Here is a 22,153-nt window from a genome sequence, read left to right as displayed (position 1 = left end):
CAACTGCTTCTTAATGCGGATTTGTCCACTAACAAATACAAATAATTCCTGAAGATCAGCTCTACCACCAGCACGATTGCTAATGCATTAATTTATCAGCACTTCTGCGTCATTTACACTGAAGACATGTTATTACAACGTTGGCGGCGTCTACATGACTATGCTGACTGCCAATTCGGTCCACTGTAATTGTGTTGAAACTTAACTGTATAGTATTATTATTCATATTAGACAATTGGACAATCTGATAATATCGCTCACTATGCCATCAAGGGATGATAGCAGTCAGTAGAGATTAAATCAGTCTGCTGGTAAAGTCCTTAGTGTGTGGACGAAATCTTCAGGTTAGCTTTCTCTATACTGTTTGTGTATGTGATTGAACAGATAAAACATTGACAGATATGTTCCACGGTAAATTGTCGAGAGTCGCAGGAAAATATTGCCGTAACATTTATGTCCTGCACTGAACAATGTGATTATTTTGCCGTTGTTGCAGCGACATAATAAAATCAAGTCGACCACATAGTAATTTGATCATTACTGTTCCATGACAACTAAATTTTGTGTTGTTGTGAATTACTAGGACAAATTGATCAATGAAATTGTTATATTGTGTAACTTTTTACATAGCCAGATTTGACAGATTTGACTGTTCATCGCGGTCATCAACGATCCACACGCGTGCGTCTGAGAAGGTGAGTCCTGTCTCTTTGTATCGTACAAATCTCATCCCATACTAAAACCTCGTTAAATTATTTTTTGCCCATTAGGGCTAGATTCCATAGCGTAAGAACGCGATCTAATGAAACTATGAAACGTTTGAGATTTAATCGATTGTAGCACATTGTTTTGGCATGTCTGTGTGTCGGCGTCAGCATGATCATATTGGTGTTGCTAATCAAATTTATTACGCGTGTTGTTTTACCGGATTACCCAGGGCCATTTAGATAAATTAGTTTGTAACGCGTAATTGGATTGTCGATTGACGGCGCCGTGGGTGATTGGAATCAATCGTCTTTGTGTTAGTAATTTTTGCCGATATCTATGTGTTTGCTCGTGTTTAATTCTCCAGTGTGCGTATTGAACAAATAAATACGGGGAAGTGACTTGTTCAGGCGTATAATTACATGTATGTGTGACAATAAATAATTTTGAAATCTCACAACAAGGATCTTTCAGTGCAGAAACTGATAAGCACAGCGTTGTTGAGGGCGGCAAGTTTAATCTGCTGATGTAAAACAAATCAGTGGCAACTCTACGTCTGAAGGTAATCTGTTTATCAATGACAAACGATTGATGCTAACATACACGTGGGTTGATGATCTTAGATGAGTGTATTGTGGAGATTCTCCGTCGTAATAACTGACAATCCATCGATACGTTGGTGTGTTAGGTAAATATGCGGTTATTGATCCCACATATGCATCCGCAAGAGTGGTATCATTCGTGATAACATCAAGTTCTGCACGGTCAATACCGAGTCGCTGACATTGTTGCTTGCTTTCTATTGATGCTCCAAATATAAACCGGCTAATGACTTTTCTTTCAATTTCTTTTGCGAGTATGATTTCACTGAATCAACAGAATCAGGTTCTGGCATCCCAACAGGTTTTTGAGGTATATACGCGATAATTGCTTTTGTGATTGTGAGTCAGGTTAAGATATTTTGGTCATATATCAGAAACATTGCTTGATCTCCCCCACACTGATTTCTCGCTTGTTCATCTTGACGCGGTTGATTAAATTGTCTGCCAAATCACGCAGGACTAACCAGATGAAAGTTTTCAAAATCTGGCCGTTTACGGATAATGAGTCAATTCGTATGTGTGTGGTGTCCAAATCGTGCAAAGTAAGACGCACATTCTTCCGCTCCAAGGAAATTGCCAGGATAACATGGTACCATGTCAATGGAACTAATTTGGCAGGATCATGCTGGGCGTTCCAGAGGCCGCGCGATATCATCGATAAATATTTTTGGGGTAGGCAACCACGTATTTCTTTTGCGCAAAATGTGACACTACAAACGCAACTGTAAAGCAATTACTGGCAAGTTCATCCATTAGTTCTTGATTGTCATTATATTCTGTTATAATTGACGTTTGATTCTCATGCATTGTTTTGTGTTGTAGCTATCTCCGGACGGTAACCCAAACTGATCAAACTCGACGTAATTTATGTCACTTGAGAATAACCACTCCGACAATGTATCATTTTTGATAACATAGCTGATCGCGCGATAATTGTCTCCGTCATGGACTCGTTATTTTCGACGAGATTCAATGGGCTCATTTATTTCTACGTGTACAAGATTCATATCTGATCTCGCCGGTGATCATCTATATAATAATAGGAACTTTAATTTTACTTTGAAGTACAAATACACCGCCAAGAATTGTTCTTCTCTCCAACATTATATTCTCTATTGATCTATGGTGGCATTGCGTTGTTTAGTTAGAGGTGATCCACGTGGTCGATTCATAAAATGCTCTGTAAATCCTTGTGCCACATAACTTAATGATCGGATTTTCATAGCATGTCTATGCCGGGTGTACGTAGTCGATAGTTTCCGTAATATGGTTTGTAGATCCCGGTCAAAAATCCTGGCAGTGTCGTGTTTGTTATCACGATAACGTTATTACCTTTCTTTCGTGTCTCACGCACATGTTCATATTTATCTCGGATTATCCAGCCGCCATCATGATCAACAATAAATTTACTTTTGACATGATATCGTACTCGGGGTTATAGTGTCATTGTTATTTTAACGGCAAGCTCATCTGTGTTTGTCGCGTCAAATACGTCTGGAAGTTTACCAGCGTACCATGTCGAAGAAATTCTTGCTTAGCTCGCTTGATGTGCTCGCGAAGCAATAAATCAAATGGTAGTCTAACGGGATACGGGATGAACAGGTCAAGATTAAACCTGAATAATTGAGGTTCAGTACGGGATGAACAGGTCAAGATTAAACCTGAATGAGTGAGGTTCAATACGGGATAATCTTATTATTTCCACATCCGTTTTATAAGTGTTTAAATTTAATTCAAACATTTGTATCATTTTTCTTATTTTTTGGTGTTAACGTGCTGAGCGACCTTGACTACTCTAGCATCATTCCATGCGTACCATATAACTTTATTAGCGTAACAACCAACGCATAACCTAAATGAAGACTTGACGCCAACACCGCATCGGTTGCATGAAACAGGCCCTCCTCCGGTATATAAAGGCATTATTTTTAGCAGCCAACGTTATGTGAGGTCATGTTTGTCGCAACGGTCGGAGCTCCTATCTGACGCGGTACACTCTGGTCCGCTAACCCTCAGTGTTGATGGTTGCATATTTTTACTTCTAATTATAGATGCTACCCATGATGTATGTTGCTAATTACTATGTATTTTACTTACTAGTATGTTGAATTTATGGAGTCCTTCTTGTGAAGGTTGATTTAGAGTATACAATCAGTTGAACAAATCCATAGTTTTGCATTTACTTTGAACGGAACACTGTATATTGCAGTTTAAAGTTTACTGCATCTATCGCTTTTTGTTGTATCGCGTCCTGCTCTATTCACATTGTAATCATGTATAACATAAATAACAGAAACATCAAGAAACACGGTAACAATATTTGCACCGACCATGCTGAATTTCAACAATTTCATTAGTAATAAGAGCCAGTATTTGCGTTTTAATGTTGGAATATGGAAAATGCACGTCCTGTGTCAAGCTTCGTGTATGTTCACATCAGTGTAGCATAAAACTGTGGTTTCACAAAGATTTATGTAATTTATTAGTTACAATTAATTAAAGATCAGCTTGAAACAATCGGAATTCAAGACCACTGAGTCTACTGTAATAGGGATAATAGAAATCAGATACTAAACATATTGATTGTAAATCTAATCAGAGTCGACAGCTGGCGGGGCAAACTCAGAGAGAGATAGACTCACAATCGTAGTTGGATATCAGACGAAGTATGATCCAGCTCTGGTTGGTCGGAACTTCACTGTGGGACTCACTGTAAAGGTCGATACAGATACTACCATAATAAGAGCCTGTACCGTCCAAATCATCGCAAGAGCTACTACTTCCTCGTTTGCTGTGAGTATCCATTCCTTTATGAAATAACACGTGTTTAATATATTGTCTGATTACTATCACAAAGGCAATATCATAAGAGACATTACAACTGATTCGCCTTTCTTAACACGTTTTGATACAAGCCTGTAAAGCGGACCAAAAGCGCAAAATTGTGCGACATGGTGCTTATATATGATATTGTATTTTAGTTTATAGATACAAAGGAAACTTTTAAAATTCTTGAATGTTAAATTTTAAACTAAATAAAGTTCCAAACTACAGTGCTAAGGCTTCTATTCTCTTACAAACATTTGTGTTGGCACACAATTTGACACTGTCATCATGTGCATTTAAATTGGAAATATCCCTAGTGCTACTTATACAAATTTAGAAATTGGACATTTCCCTCGTGCTACATATTCAAGTTTTCAAATTCGAAATATATGCTACATATGCAAATTTTGCAATTTTAAACATCCCCTGTGCTACATGTACAAGTTTTGACATTCTAAATACCCTTTGTGCTTCATGTGCAATGTTGAAACCATTTATTGCTTTAACTGTACATTTGTGTCTAACTGGTGTTTATATATGACTCACAAATGATCAGCTAAATTTATCGATTAGATTGTTAATATTGCAAATACATAGTCATAGTAGTGGAATCAGTAAGATATTTTGCAATATGTATTGTCTTTGTTGACGTTGTTATTTCTGTTGTTGTTGTTGTTACAGTATTATTTGATTAGTTCCCGGTGTGGAGCAAACTGTACATGTGATTGATATTGTTGCTTGGTTGTTGTCTTATTAAGGATTCCCCTATGCACTAGCATCGCTCGTAATATTCAAAGAAATCTGTATGTTTATATTTTTTATTTTATTCGAGTTCATCAACATCCCCTCTGATCGACAAAAGTATGATTGGTGGCTTACCATGCCAGCCTATGCAGTTTAGGAAGGTTCATTTGTTCTATTCGATCTTTTATGTATCATATTTCACCATTTATGTCAAATAATTTAAAAAACAACATTGGAAACAAATTCTTAATATTTATAGATATTCTCCAAGGATGAAATATAATCTAGAGAACAAAGTTTGTAGCGAAATCAAGTTGGTTAATAATGTCTTATGGAGACATCATAGACTTTTTAGCGAAATTAAACTGGTTATTTATTCCTTACAGAAATATAAAGATGGCAACGTGTTCCTTAGAGCGATATTGTTTGTTACGTATGCCTTATAGCGAAATAAGTTTGTTACGTATGCCTTATAGCGAAATAAGTTTTGTTACGTATGCCTTATAGCGAAATAAGTTTTGTTACGTATGCCTTATAGCGAAATCAAGTGTATTTAATTTGCCTTATAACGACATTTTATTACGTATGCCTTATAGTGACATTAAGTTTATGTATGCCTTTTGGCGAAATCAACTTGTTCAGCATATCTTATACGGAAGTCAAGTTGGTTCCCCTTGTCTTATACGGAAGTCGAGTTGGTTACGTATGACTTATACGGAAGTCAAGTTGGCTAATAATGTCTTATACGGAAGTCGAGTTGGTTATGTATGACTTATACGGAAGTCAAGCTGGCTAATTATTTCTTATACGGAAGTCGAGTTGGTTACGTATGTCTTATACGGAAGTCGAGTTGGTTACCTATGTATTATAAGGAAGTCGAGTTGGTTACGTATGTCTGATATGGAAGACAAGTCGGTTATCTATGCCTTAATAGTTACGTAGGTCTTATTCGGAAGTCAAGTTAGTTACCTATGTATTATAAGGATGTTAAGTTGGTTAAGTATGTCTTATATGGAAGTCAAATTCGTTACGTATGTCTTATAGCGACATTTTGTTACGTGTGTCTTATATGGATATCAAGTATGTTACTTATACCATTTTTGATGAATCAAGTTGATTATGTAGATGTTATAGCAAAATCAAGTTGGTTATGTATTATTTTTATAGCAAAATTAAACTGGATCTGTATTTCCTACAGCGAAATCAAGCTGGTTATGTAATTGTTTTAGCGGAATCAATTTGCTTGCGTATTTTATAAAAATAGTACTGATATTATTGATATAGGAATGGACTGTTTTTTGAAATATTTGTCTAGGGATTTCTTCAATTCCCTGAAGAAGTATTGACTAATTTTGTCAATCGGAATATGTGAAATACGGGGTCCTTACGGGTACCTGCTCTATAAATCCGATACAGATTGCTGATTCTATAAACATTTTGGAAACTACCCTTGCTAAAAATAGTTTCATTTTAATCCCACTTATGCATTTTCTTGTAAGGGACCTACTTTGACAGCCGAACTATCTATACCAAAGTAATCGAATTTCGGTTTGCAGGTTTGGAATCGACCCTTACTGAATCCGGTATAAGCAAACAATAAGTAAAATATATGGACTTTTCTTTGGCTTCATCAATGGCCTTAAATATGTTTCGACCATCCGTGATTTCTGTTATGTATGAGGAAACTTTTAAATATTACTCGTCAACGCACTAACAGAGCATGGCAAAAATGTTCCATAATATTGCTGTTACTTGACCATCATTGCACTAAGATACTGCAGTTTGAAGAACTTGCACAGACACTGCTCAATAGTCACACACATGCATTCACACATTCTACTTAAAGTGTTCGGCACCAAATAAATTATTTGTGTATCGTCTGTTTTCTTCTATATCTAGGGTCCCATCACGCTCAGTGTTCAATCAGACTCGGTATCAGTCGGTTTTCCTGCTTTTTTGTACTTGGGAATTCCTATACCTTCCAATACCAACAAAACTTATGAAATTGTAGCTACCTCTACACCTGTGACGGCTGGGAAACAACCGGCTTTATCCATTCTTGCCACAAAGCCATTCAGCTACGGATCGAATCTACCTTGCCCTTTTACAAAACAGAGTGTAAATCTCATAACTAGCGCTGTCGACACTACAACTCCCAAAACTGTAACACAATTGGCGACCACATTCACTCTCCTTAATAGCGGTACGGAAGACGACCCACAGGCCAGCTTACTGATGGTTGTCGTAACAGCGCTGTTTTTGAATCGTGCAGACGTTGTAACTGGAAATCAACACACTATCACTGTTCAAGTAAGAGAGAAAGATGGATTATACGTCAGCAATTTCGCAACCTTGACAGTTGGCAATTCTACGCCATTCACGGTATGTAGTGTTTACAGTTTGATAATTCATTATATTATATTATACAATTGGTTACCATGCTTTCGTGTCGTGTTAAGAAGGGTTATTCTAACAACCTATCAACCTTCCATCCTTCATCCATACATTCCAATCCTTGTTAATCAGCTCCAGCCACCACATCATTAGCAAACTTTTGGTGAGTTCCATGACAGAAGTCAACAGATTTATATGATAATGACAATTTTAATTGTTAAATTTCCTGGGCATCAATTTACAGGAGCATAAAATACTTCTGAGAAGTACGATAAATTTAAAATAATACAATTACTAAGGAGCTGTCGGCATACGTTGTTGACAACTGGAACGAAAAGTGAACCAAAATTATTACGAAGATTGATGTGTCGAATATACTACTTCTACGGTGTTTTTAAGATATGCTATTATTACGGGCATTGTAGTTTATGGATAATGTAGAAGTGGCGACTCACTTAATGGTCATACCAAGTGACAAAGTGTCATTTACATGCTCGAAATATGACGTTACGTTTTTTATTAAGTCTTGATTGTGTTCTTTCAATTTGACAAAGAAGCGACTTCAAATGATAATATCACAGTCTACATCAGAAATTAATCAACCACTTCAAACAATATTTTGCATGTTCTCAATCTACTGTGATTGGAAAGAGTACTACCGAGACAATATTTTATGATCATATCGTACAGCATATCATTGATATTATAACTTGTTACAGTTTTGTCTTAAATCTACTTATGTTCTTTTATGCAAAAAAAAATTATGATTACCATATATGGGTCCGATGTTAAATCATGTCCTTCAAATGAAATTTAAGTCAGAAATTGCTCATCATTTAGAATTGTATTATGTAAAATTCAAAATACTTCTTGCTGTTATTGCTCAATGTCAATGTCACTGTTAGGCGATGGAAATACTGGTTGTTTTCTAGTTTGAAAAATCTAATTTAAACCAAATATCAGAAGTGTAGAGATTATTAGCAACTCAGTTTAACTTTCGCGCCATTGCCAAAATATCATTCTCAAATGTTTTAGAGACATCAAAAGCTCAAAATAAACTTTCCTGACTTTGTGAAATGGAGTAACCATTAAGAGAGTTCCATTGTTAATTCTAGATATTTAACAAGAAAAAAGACCAGAGCCAGATATTTGACACAGTTTATAGCCAATTATATTGTTTGCTCAACATACAGAGTTTTCCTGATACCCTGTGTCCTGTTGTAGGATGCTTTTGTTTTAAATGTACAAAGAAAATGAACAAAGGATTGATGGAAATAGATTTAAACAGTTCCCTTGTTAATTATAATATTTGAGATAGGCAGATATTTAACAACAGAAAAAGACCAGGGCCAATTATATTTGACACAGCTTATAACAAATTATATTGTTTGGACAACATACAGAGCTTTCCTGATACACTGTGTCCTGTTGTATATTTGGCTTTTTTTTGACAGATAATCCATAGCAAGGTTTTATTTTACTTGTACAAACAAAATGAACAAAGGCTTGATGGAAATATTTTATCTGAGAAGCAAAGTTAACATATATTTGAACACGAGCAAATGTCTGCAAATATTGTTGTCTATAAAGAATTTATAATTGTAAAACGTTTCGTTGAGGCTAGTCTTGCTGATCAAGGATATTAGCGAGAAACATTTCGAGAAAACAAATACGTATGTCACAAAAATTAAACCTTTCCGTAAAATATAGTAACTTTCATTCGATACACTGTTAAGTAGAAGAATGCTACTTCAGCTTAAGAACAAACACTGCCACACCAAAATTACCCTTTTGTTAGCATTGAAGTCCTTACAGCAACTTTCTACATTTTTTAATTCAAGGTGTAGCAGTTTGTACTTCTTATTAAGTATGCCTCTTTCGAATCGCGGTCTTACGTTTGGTGTACAAATGAATGTAGCATCTGCAGCAATTGCAAAACGATAGGCTATTTATACAGTATGCATAAACACGTTTTATCTTTTCATCCGCAGAGTATTGTGGGCTATACCCTCGCATTATCCAGGAACTGCCCGATGAGCAAATCCATTCAGGGAGGTTTCGTCGCACTGAACCTAACTGTGTCAACAGCAGTTAATATCGTGAGTGGTCCCATGCTGATAGAAGCTGCAGTTGTACCTGACGAAGCAGCCAATATTGCCTCAGTCTGTAGCGCTAAAGTTGTCTTTGCCGGGGAAAACGCACTATGTCAAATCGCTGGTACCAATTTGAGTTTTACCTACGTAGATGGGTAAGTAGGGTATTATTGCATATTATGTTAAGATATTATAACGTTAGTGTGCACATTCGTTTATTTATACTAAGCTGGACTTCGAGGAGGCACTATACTGAGATCACTTGGACTTCCATGCTATGTCCATCCGTGTACCTATTGACTATTTGTACTTTATGGATTTACCTCAGTGTAGTTTTACTTAGGTAAAAAATTAAGGTTGTAAAGACGCGTTCGTATAGTTAAGAAACAACGTCTTTTCATGGAACCGAGACCCTGTTTGCAAACTTATGAATAAATATATACATACATACATACATACATACATACATATATGACAGATAGCTATTGACAATGTCATGAAGGCTACTGTATGGTTACCAAAACTGTCTATTTTGCAGGAATTTAACAACAAAAAAGCTGAATTGTAATCGATGTATTTCACTGTAGATCTATAACCTGTTCACTTTGTACGCAAGCAAGTAAATATATAAGATTATGGAGCAAAAGGATTACACTAATGAAGTTAGCCTAGTTTTATGTCCCTGGCATAACATACAGAGTAGAGGAAGAACTCTTTTCAAAGCTTCGTAATTAATCAAACTGAATAGTCTTTTTAATGCCAAAATATTTTCAATTTAATCTCAGCTTTAAAGAAATCATGATATCCTTTCCATTTCTCAAGTATATACTTTGATATTTATTTTTTGTTGATGTTTATTTTTTGTTGTGTGACTGTCTTGTTCATTCGCGAGGTTTTTTGTTTGATGGTGTCTCCTTAAAAAAACTCCCCATCACGATTAACTGCTTATATTTGTCTCACACTCTGTATAAAACATGATTGCATAATATCACATTTTTAATTTTAAAATTTAAATTGTAAAACTAAGGTAGGGTCAATTTTTAAAATATGTATTTATATTTCGAACTTGTAAATTTTATTTGCCTATCTTAATTTTAGATTTCCGAATTTATCGGTTGTGAAGAAGTCAAAATCATTTATTTAATGTCTGTGACTGCGCCTATCTGTAGAGTTTTATCCGTGTATCATATCAATAATTAAATGTAGGCAATTCGTTAGCTCATATTCTAATTTCATTTTAATCTTTACAGTAATTATTTACTTGAAAACAAAAGTATTATACATGACATTAATAATCAATTCATCAATACAGAAGGTGAAAATACAAAAGTATCACCACCGTTGCGGTGTCAAAAGAAATTTGAAAAAAAATAATTTTTAGCAAATGCAAATAAATGTTTTAGGACTATTTAATATGGACTGAAGAAAAAAAGGGATTTAACGTAGGTACATAATCAGTATTTTCACAGATTTGTAATTACGCAGAGGCGTACGTAACAAATATAACAAGTACAAGAATGAAACATCATAGAGATCACATATATAGACCATCAAATTATAACTTTTATAAGTAGATACAGTAATTTGACAAATGCCCAAACTGTAATAATGTTGACATTTCTGACAAAGAATGACTCTGTCGGTTAAATATTTACGAAATATTGCCGGTTAGTACTGCAGTGAGGTATCATTCTTCAGTTAGGGCTGAGATCTGAATGTCGAATCTGACCAATGTTTTATCCAGTAGAGCTGTTCTTCTCTCTGATCTATATAGTGGTGTACTATTCATTATTAGTGCGCACTTTCCGGGCACCGGTGGTTAGTGGCTTTACCTTGTCCTACTGCGTGATTTTCGACCGCTAAGATTCATTTGCGGTATGCTGATCAGAGTCACGGTGAAGAAGTCAACATTTATGGCACCTTTACTAGTCCCTTCCTCACAGTACGGAGATGAACAATGAGATCCGGAAACGGGGTCTGTCGAATTCCTCTGCTATATGAGTCTTTGAAAATCGACACTATCCTAATGTATCCATACCTGCTTGTTTACCTGTAGCCCATCTCACACGAATTAAAAGGGGACTTATTTTCGACGGGCGGTGGTGGAGGCATTGGATGAAGTGATGACGTACTTGGGTTGGAAGTGAGGGGGCATTGCACGGGGTAACCCACACACTTTTGTCCAGGCTTATCTGAATCCAGAGGCATGACATTTTCTAGACGTGTGGAGATGCACCTGAATGCAGTGGATGTCCATCAGGTCCTACTGCTCCTGGACTGATGTCCTGCGCTGTCCACACCGCACTTGCCATCTGCCTTCACATTATTGGGGATGAGCACATCTGCTCGGCCGCCTGATCCATCAGGCAACAAATATAAGAATGCACCAGGTGTATGTCCACTATGGGTCAAAGGTCGCAAGTATTACCGCCTAGTGTTACATATAATAGCAGGCGTAGCCTTACCAGACCTTCAAAGTAGCTGATAATCAAAGTTAATGAAGTGGAAAATACAACGTGATGTTTGTGTATTTCAAGTAAATTCTTCCATTGACATCATGCCTGGAGAAAGGCTCTATTTTACAATCTAGAAACTACAGTCAAAGAAGTGACGAATAGTATCAGCTGTTTGAGACTAAGATTGATGGGTCTGAAATAGCTTCAGGTATGCGTTCTTGCCTTTTCTGATTGGGACGTTATGGGGAAAAGAAAAATAACTCCTCATCAGGAGATAAAAATATTACTGGCGCAACATGTAAATAGCAATGGTTATATCCTGATCAAGGTTTCATTCAAGAGCACAACTCAAAGAAGCATATGTTTATCGACGTCCGTTCATGTTTTGATCATCCGACAAGGTTACGGAGTAGGTAATTTGAATGGTGATCGACTCGACAACCGTTTATCATATTTGGGCGTGGTCACGCAGAGTGAAAATTCAAACCGAGGCAGAAAAGTAAAATAAATAAAAATAGCCTGTCCGGTTATTGCATTTAACAAGGAGACTCGGGAGAAAAACAGAATTTTCATCTATGGTGAAAGCGTGTGGTGAACTTGGCGTAAATTCAAGTTTGCGATGGAGTAATGAAAACATTAACGTTCCATTCAAGTTTAGATACAAGATTTAATCATAATACTTTCGGTCATATACGTTTTGTACCTAGCCACGGACACTGACGATAACTCTTTGATGATGTCGTCGACAATGTTTAGTTCTTGTATTAAATCGTGCATGACGAAACTGGTACCACTCATGCAAGACCTGATTTTATTCAAAGGTTTGTTGTAAGTCACGAAAGGTATTCGTTGTGGGTTTTTTCCAAAGTGGGCTCAATTTTTTTAACATGGATTGATCCGGCTGATCCTGTAACATCCTAGCGACATATATACATTATCACGCTTCCGTGTTGCTGACCTCTGGTCGGTTTTTCACGCTTGCAACGATATCTGGCAAAAGGATTTGGCCCGAACTTAGCCGAAGAGGTTTTCACGGTCAGGAAAGTGTCGAAGACAATTCCGGTAGCTTATGCGATGATAGATAAGCGCGGATAACCCATGCTGGTGTCATTATACGAGCGGGAGTTGTCAAAGACCACCCATAATATTTACTGAATCATAAAGGTGTCAGCGCAGCGTGGCCAACAATCACTGGACAAATAGAGTGGATATCCTAATGAATTTAGCTGTGGATTCCTACGGCTGATATTCAGCAATAATCTCGCTGTAAATCCGTTCGTATTCTGATAATAATCAACTGGTTTGTACATAGCATAATCTTGTAACCACATCAATATTTTTTCCAACATAAAATCAAACTAGAGAAATTTTTCTCTGCCGAGAATCGATCAACCAAGAAAAAGTCGGAACATCTAGTCAAATTTCACTCGGTTATCATACGACAAATTAAATTTTTCGAGTGTATTTCTTGTGCTGTACCTGCACGCGGCCTCTATTATTAATGCTGACGTTCTATCTGATGTCGGTAATCCTCACCCTGATCATCATCATGATCATATCTTTATAGGATTTATTTAATCCCTTTAATAAGCGAGAATGAAAGTCGAAATGTCTGTTTCTGCGATCACGTCCATATAAACGAGGTCGAAGATGGAGTTGCTTACGTTATTTATTTCCTGAAAGCAACATCATCGTCCGAATGAGAATCAGTGCGCTGAAAACATGAAGATATTACTGAACGAGCAACAAGGACAATACCCACGGTGGGAGGACTTTTTACATTGATTATTCTAAGTTAATGCTCATGACACAGAGAAAGTTGCAGGGAGGTGCTTTAATGGGTTATGATCACAGTTACAATGCTGATGTCGATGATATGACTGCGTATTATTAGCTAGCTTGCAAGATAATCAGATAATAGTATTAGACGCATACTCGACGCTAATCTATTAGTGATTCATGGTATCAATTATACGGTTACGATCACTGTCGATCTTACAAAGATATAGGATACAGAGACAACCGCGACGTTTATTGCTAAATCAAAACTACTCACAAATAGACTTTATGATATGATGAAATCCTTCAACCACTACAATAGAAAATTGATGATTATAGAAGGATTCGGTTGCGTGTTAACCGGGATCGTCAGCTCAGATCTTAATGTGTCCATGTATAATCCGTTAAGTGGTAAATCGTACATGGAGTTACCAGCGCGGATGTACAGCAGCCAATGATGCATCGTAGTCGAAAACAACGATAATAAATGCTTCATATGGTTGGTGCTATCAGCATTGTACCCAGCTTAATCCCCAAACCTTAACCGTAAAAATAATGATAGGAAGTACCAGCACGAGCTTAATTTCATTGCACTGGAATCAATTTTCCAGTGCAGTTATAGAAGATAACACTGTTTGAAGAACTCAGCAAGATTTCCATTAACGTTTTTTGGTGTTGATGAACATGACGACACCGTTTTTCCCTTACCGATATCAAAATACGAACCGTCAGATAACACGCCTGAAGTAGACCGGTTACACGTTCGGCTGAATATGAATGAAGGACACTATTTTTGGATTAAACTTTGTATGGCTTACTGCATCATCAAAACGGAAAACCGCATAAAAAATATAAAATATTATCGTGGACTGTACTTACTCATATACACGGATGCTGGACAGTTGAATGATAACAAACCGAACTACAAGCCTGAGCGGGACAAAAACGAGCATTTGTTGTCGTTTTAACACTTGGAAAAGATCACCAACCGCATTCGGTGGCCTAGTAGTTAGAGCGTCCACCTCGGATGCGGGAGGTTGCGGGTTCGAACCACGGCCGAATCATACCGAAGACTTACGAAATGGTACCAATACTCGCCTCGCTAGGCACTCCACATTAAGAGTTTAGTATTAGGACTGGTCGGCCTGGTGTCAAGATAATGTGACTGGGCTCTAGTGGCTGGGATCTAGACTTCATTATAAACTGCCACGCCGCAGACATCGTAACGATATGACTAAATATTTTAAAGCAACGCTAAAACGTTTTTAAAAAAACACACACACAAGGAATCACCAATGTTTCAGCGTTAGTTTATGCTGACTTTGACTCAATGCTGGTATCAATTGTGGGTGGTGAAAATGATCCGGATATATGATCCACGAGAAAATACCAGGAGCACGTTCATTGTGGTTTTACTTACATGGTCGTTCATGTTAACCCGGTGTGTTCTAAACCGCTGATCCTGATTGAATTACAAATTTATCGACCCTCTGCTGAACGAAGTGAGCACATTAGACAAGATAATCCTCGTATCGCATACAATGACGAGGACAAAGCGGACTCATCTCAACGCCGTGGATTGCCGTGTATGCAGATTACCATTATACGACCAAAAGCAGAGACTTGTGAGATGGTATAATCACTCTGTTGGAAAGTACGGAGGATCAACGCATTATTACTGCAATCTACGTGTCACTGAACCTGACTTTGTTCCTGTAGTGTTACACAATCTGAGACGTTATGATTCCCATCTGATGATATAAATGTTTCGGAACGTATTATCAAAGGACTACTTGCATTCTGAATTCTATGGAGAAGTAAATGCTGTTTTCGTTGGGCCAGTTGGGTTTCATTGACAGTTTGCCATTAATGAACACGAGTTCAGACGAATTAGCTAAGAACACTAAAACAATTCATAATACTCGAGAATAAATTTAGGATAAGTTCTCAGAAACATCACTGCTTGATACTGATTCCTTTAACAGTACGTTGACAGGTGAGACGGTCACACATAGTGATTACACGCATGTTCATCAGGTTAGAATCAGTTCGGGTTAAAATATCTTGGCTAGTTTCATGCTTTGTACTTGACCACAGATGTGTTTTTACTTGCTGCGTTCGAGAATTTTACTTGTGAGCGTTATGATCGTTGATCTGTCATGGTATTATTCTTCTCCTGGACTTTCACGGGATGCGTGATAACGCTGGAGTTATTTACCGATGTGGACGTGCTTAATTTTATCGAAAAGGGATTCCGCAGTAGTATATAAGTGATCACACATAAGCTTTCCCTCACGTACAACAAATACATGCCAGAATATTATTTACTTTGATAGTATATAACTTATATGATTAGGCGATGTCGCAGAAATTACCGGTAGGAGAATTAGTATCGATGAATCCGGATAATTTTAACAAATGCTTGTTAGATTCCGATGATGATGCAGGGTACATTCCCGAGGTGGACATTGATCATCCTACAAAACAACACGCGGATCATTAAGATTATCGGCTAGCACCTATGACATGTTGAATCCATCTAGTAAATGTGTATATACGCAGTTAAGAGTCGGAGTGAATTTACGGAAAATGGTGCCCAATGTGACGAATAAATGTCGATATACAGTAGAGTACAACATGCTGAAGCATTACACGGATTTGGGTATGTGGGTGACTTTTACCGTGTGCTTAAGTTTAAAGAACGTCTCAACGGCTGAAAACGTACACTGATTTTAACACCTCTAGACGAACAGAAGCGAAGTCGGATTTCGAGAAGGATTTCTTTAAGCTGATGAACAACAACATGTTCTGTAATACCATAGACCATGAAAAACATACGGAGGCATGACAACGTCAAGTTGGTCAGTGACGTTAACAGACGAGATGTATAAGCAGTTTCATTGTTCTTTGTAAGCATGAAGATATTTGATGTTAATTTAGTAACGAACCATAATAAGCAGACGATAATCAAACTCGATAAGCCCATCTACTGCGGATTTACTCTGCTGAAGTTATTGAATCTGATCAGTTTCGAATTTTATTACGGATTCATAAAAAAAACAATATGGTAACAGCGAAAAAATATTGTTTACTGACACGGAGAGTCTCAGTCATGAGGTGAAGATGGAAAATGTGTACGCGGATATATAAGGAGCGCTAGCGATATTTGAGTTTTTGGATTATCCACAGAACAATAATTACTAAGGTCCGATCAATACGAAGGTGATTGGAAAGTTAAGGATGAGACATCGTCGATACCCATCGCAAAATTTGTCAGACTGCGTAGCGAAATGTACTCGGTCAAACTTGCCGATAGCAGAATAAAAAGAGAACCAATGAAATAAAGATATTATCATCAAAAAGCGAGTAACGCATAAGGATTACTTAACAGCGTCACCGGGGAGGGCATACATAAAAACTCCATGAACACTATCAGATCAATAAATCACACAATGTATACGTGCGCGCTCAATAAAATTCAGTTGAGTAGTTATCATGATAAACTTTGCGTGTTTGACGAAATATCCACACTAGCGCATGGACACGTTGATGATGTTGATAAAAAAAAAACATCTACGCTGATTTGTTAGCGGAGTTAGGGTTATGCTAACTACTATGATATTGAAATGATGTAAGCGTTAAAAGCATTATCGTAATCATTTACGACACCTGACCATACTACTTTTGGGGTCGTATAAATAAATGTCCAACCTTTTTTGATTCAACACCTCTCGCAGATTTTAATGATTTTTCTTTCACTCATCCCGATCAAATTGAACACTTCTCTGCAATTATTTGGAATGTAATGCGCTATCACAGGACGATACAGTTTTACGTAATCCTTTTTATTTATACTTTTTTAATAAATAAAAATATCCCGTATCACTATTACCATAGGCGGTAGTCCAATTTGGTAAAACGTCTCTGTTTTATCTAACACAAGTAGTTTAGGTAATGATCTCCCCCTGCTTTTTGCCTAATTGTGCAACATTAAATACAAACCGATACGATCACCAGGAAAAGCGCACAAATGTTACTATAAATAATTTTACCTATACTGCACTGATGGTTCCATATACTCATTTAAGCATTGGTAAGGCAATGATCCCTAAAACAGCGAGTAAATAGTACCAGTTAATTATAAAATATATATTGTATTTAGTACAGATTTTATGACTGACATTTGAAAAATGTCTGGAGAAGTTATTGTTGTGAAAATACAAATAGATGTTTATATAGTTACTTGTGCATGAGTAAATCGTTAGGTGAACTTGCCAACATGACAGTAACACAGATTCAGTAATAATAGTTTTAACGAAATGGAAATAAATATCGTACGAGTATATCGATGAATTTATTACATGTTAAAAATATTACCACCAGTAGATAATTTTTATCCTGGTCTCAGAGGGGTTTCAATAAATGAATATTACATGTTCGTTTTTTGTTTTTCTCTTTCTAAACTTTACATACTGCACTGCTTCATACTGCACTACAAAAGTTTCTAAAATAGTATCGTGTTTTAGAACCTGTTTTTGAGTGTCAACAGTGTACGCTCACATAGCAGACATCAGAAATTGTGATTTCTTAGATTTATCAGCAGATGAACTAAACAAACTGTTTGGTACTTTTAAAAGAAGAGATGAAACGTTTACGATGGAGATGAGTTCATAGCTTACAAAAGAAACTTTGAAATGAACAAACTTATGACCCTTATATCTGCAATCTCCACAACAGACGTGAGGCCTGCAGTGTTGCAAATACCATTTAAGTTGTTATTGACGAGAAATGTTCATAACTATTTGCAAATCGAATGGTTCAGACCATGACCAGTGATGTTAAGGGTCAATAAAAAGAACATTTAAACGCATATCAAGACCAATGGCTATTCCGTCTACCTCAGAGACACCCCATTTTTTAATGCAGCCCAAACACTAAATTCGAAGAATGTGGGTTTTGGTTCAAAGTCAAGAGCTTCTGAGCCAATGGTTGATGTTACACCCATCTTCTTTACCCATTATCAACGTTTTACTTTTTTAAGACAATAATTAGATTTATAGTAGCGATACAAGTCATACAGGGCATGTAATTACCCGGAGTCCCTCCAATAATGAGCATGCAAGTCTCAGAGTATAAACATCTGTCGTTTTTAGCTACTAATAACAATGGCAATAAATATACTTCCCTTTTTCCATTTGAATGTCCTCAAAATGTTCTTTCATATTTATTTCTGCTAATCAGAATTACATTGTTTCGAAAAATCTACTTCAAACGCTAAATTGTACTGTAATTTCGACAACATTTCCATTATAAATCATAAACGCCTGACTGCACTCAAAACGAAATTATTGTGATATATTCTTGAAAAATAAAACTTCGTTTGCATCCAACGATTATACGCAATATTAATATAGTTCAAAAACATTTGCCCATGATTCGTCTATAAAACTAACTGCAGTAGAAATTAGGATATTACAGGATGCATGTTTTAAATAAAGAGTCTCGAATAAGAAGAGCAATAATTATTATGCAGGATATTTATTTTAAGCTAATTATATCAGTAATGAGAAATAAAGGTCGTTAAAGATGGAGAATGCGACAGGAAGTTTAGGTTATTTAGGCTGTATCTATTTATAGCCTTAATGGCTGGTCAGTGTTTCAAATTGTCCATGTCAGAAACCTTTGATTGACAGTGACGACACTGATGAAAGCAATCAGATTCAATTTCATGAACTGGGATGATGATAAAATAGGCGGTAGTTTAGACGTTTATAATGAATGAAATATTTACGACCAGAAAAAGCAAACAAAAAACAAAAACAACAAAAGTATCTACCCTATTATGAAAACGAACAAAAACAAACTGATTTCATTATTGGAATTTCAGATTCTATATTCAGATAGTATTCAAGTTGAATAATAGACGTATAATTACTGCGAACGATTGTTACAGCCATGAGATAAATTGAGTACAATTTTAAGACAAAAAGCAACAAACAGAGATAAATTATATGCAACAGCTGTAAAATTATATTGCAATGAAACAAATTTTATCAGAAAGTTGTATCACTTACAGAGTGACCATAATACATGAGAAGTAGGTTTTATTTGTATGAATAATACAAATATTAAACATGCTTATGGAAAATGTACATTATTAGGATTATTAAAATTAATAGTATTGTTAATTTTACTACAGCAATCAAGTTACAAATATAGTGACAAGTTTTCAGTGTTAACAACAGACACGAATTTGTTATTCACAATAATGGTAAACATTTACGAAGACATGAAAAGAGAACATACATGTTTTATGACATAACTGATTATGAAATAGCATGATTTAGTAAAGAAGAGATTTGTTTCAAGATTTAAAGATGAAACGAGCTATATGTATGTTTGTACGATATGGTTGGTATGAGAATAAAGCTCCATTCCCTTACATGTAGCAATACGCTTGTACGATAATGTTGGTATCATAATAAAACTCCATTCCTTAAATGTAACAATACGCTTGTACGATAATGTTGGTATGAGAATAAAGCTCCGTTCCTTAAATGTAACAATACTCTTGTACGATAATATTGGTATGAGAATAAAGCTCCATTCCCTTACATGTAACAATACGCTTGTACGATAATATTGGTATGAGAATAAAGCTCCATTCCCTTACATGTAACAATACGCTTGTACGATAATATTGGTATGAGAATAAAGCTCCATTCCTTAAATGTAACAATACGCTTGTACGATAATATTGGTATGAGAATAAAGCTCCATTCCCTTACATGTAGCAATACGCTTGTACGATAATGTTGGTGTCATAATAAAACTCCATTCCTTAAATGTAACAATACGCTTGTACGATAATATTGGTATGAGAATAAAGCTCCATTTCCTTACATGTAACAATACGCTTGTACGATAATATTGGTATGAGAATAAAGCTCCATTCCTTAAATGTAACAATACGCTTGTACGATAATATTGGTATGAGAATAAAGCTCCATTCCCTTACATGTAACAATACGCTTGTACGATAATGTTGGTATGAGAATAAAGCTCCATTCCTTAAATGTAACAATATGCTTGTACGATAATATTGGTATGAGAATAAAGCTCCATTCCTTAAATGTAACAATACGCTTGTACGATAATATTGGTATGAGAATAATGCTCCATTCCTTAAATGTAACAATACGCTTGTACGATAATATTGGTATGAGAATAAAGCTCCATTCCCTTACATGTAACAATACGCTTGTACGATAATGTTGGTATGAGAATAAAGCTCCATTCCTTAAATGCAACAATACGCTTGTACGATAATGTTGGTATCATAATAAAACTCCATTCCTTAAATGTAACAATACGCTTGTACGATAATATTGGTATGAGAATAAAGCTCCATTCCCTTACATGTAACAATACGCTTGTACGATAATATTGGTATGAGAATAAAGCTCCATTCCTTAAATGTAGCAATACGCTTGTACGATAATATTGGTATCAGACTAAAGCTTTATTCTCTTAAATGTAACGACAATATATATATATATATATATATATATATATATATATATATATATATATATATATATATATATATATATATATATATCAATCCTCTCTGCGCCGTCTGGGTGTTCTGAAAGTGCCATTGAGAAAAAAATTAAATTTGACATTACTGGTAAATAAATATATTAGTCCTTATACGTTTGCGTTATGTAACATTACTGCTCATATGGTAGATTTGCCTGTATATTGTCAAAAAATGTTAATGAATAAAATATATAAATTGTCCATAGGGTAACTAGCATGACCATCCTTAACGATCTTCAACTGTGCAATTATATGACTAATGAGTAGCGTTATGATCTGTGTTGCTTAAGTATTATACACATGCTGGTTTCACTTAATAGGTATTAAGCGATTTTCGTTACGTTCTGTATCCATTTATCTCTCCAGTAAAACATAATAAAAACCTAATATCGTATGAAACGTCAAGGAAGACTGCATTACATTTTTGTACAATTACAATCAGTCATATTAATGACTTCCGCTGAATACTAACTTGGTTAAATTGGTTTCTTTCCTCTTTGCATCTGAAAACTTGTCACACCCATTTCTTAGAGACATGGTTTTAGTACCTTAAAATATAACTAATTAACTCTAACCATTTATTCAGTTTATCAGAAGGATTGCGCAATTACTAGTCGTCTATAATTAGACATGGAGCGAGTCTCTCTGACAACAAATGTTGGACACTAGAAGAAAACATAACCAATGAAGTACTCATACACATTTTTGTCATCTCTGAGGCTTTTGCGATAGTAATTGAAAACTTCAATTCTTCATGACGAACATAATGGCGTAAGAGACAATGGTCTAATAATATCTAGAAGTCAAACAAAATTCGGAATAATGCATATTATATAATCTGCAGGGCTACAATACCAAGGCAACCAAACGTAAAACAGTAAAAGGCAAAAGTGAATTTTAAAAACTTACCATTGGAAAAGACAAGTTTATTTTAAAATTCAGAACAGGGAAA

At 35.9% G+C, this 22,153-nt stretch overlaps 1 protein-coding gene across 1 annotated transcript in view; it reads left to right on the top strand.

Annotated features, from left to right (window-relative positions):
* LOC149788609 (uncharacterized) overlaps positions 1-22,153 on the top strand; it is a 96,006-nt gene that overhangs the window by 21,589 nt on the left and 52,264 nt on the right. Inside the window, exons 5-7 of the mRNA XM_089974680.1 lie at positions 3,907-4,100; positions 6,777-7,259; positions 9,263-9,519. Coding sequence (XP_089830806.1) covers positions 3,907-4,100; positions 6,777-7,259; positions 9,263-9,519 — 934 coding nt within the window. The remainder of the gene's footprint in view (positions 1-3,906; positions 4,101-6,776; positions 7,260-9,262; positions 9,520-22,153) is intronic.

The sequence above is a fragment of the Sinohyriopsis cumingii genome, chromosome 11 (genome assembly GCF_028554795.1).
Source record: "Sinohyriopsis cumingii isolate HCF-2022 chromosome 11, ASM2855479v2, whole genome shotgun sequence".
Lineage (NCBI taxonomy): Eukaryota > Metazoa > Mollusca > Bivalvia > Unionida > Unionidae > Sinohyriopsis > Sinohyriopsis cumingii.
Note: the sequence above shows the minus strand (reverse complement) of the source record. Positions and strands in the feature narration are given on the sequence as shown.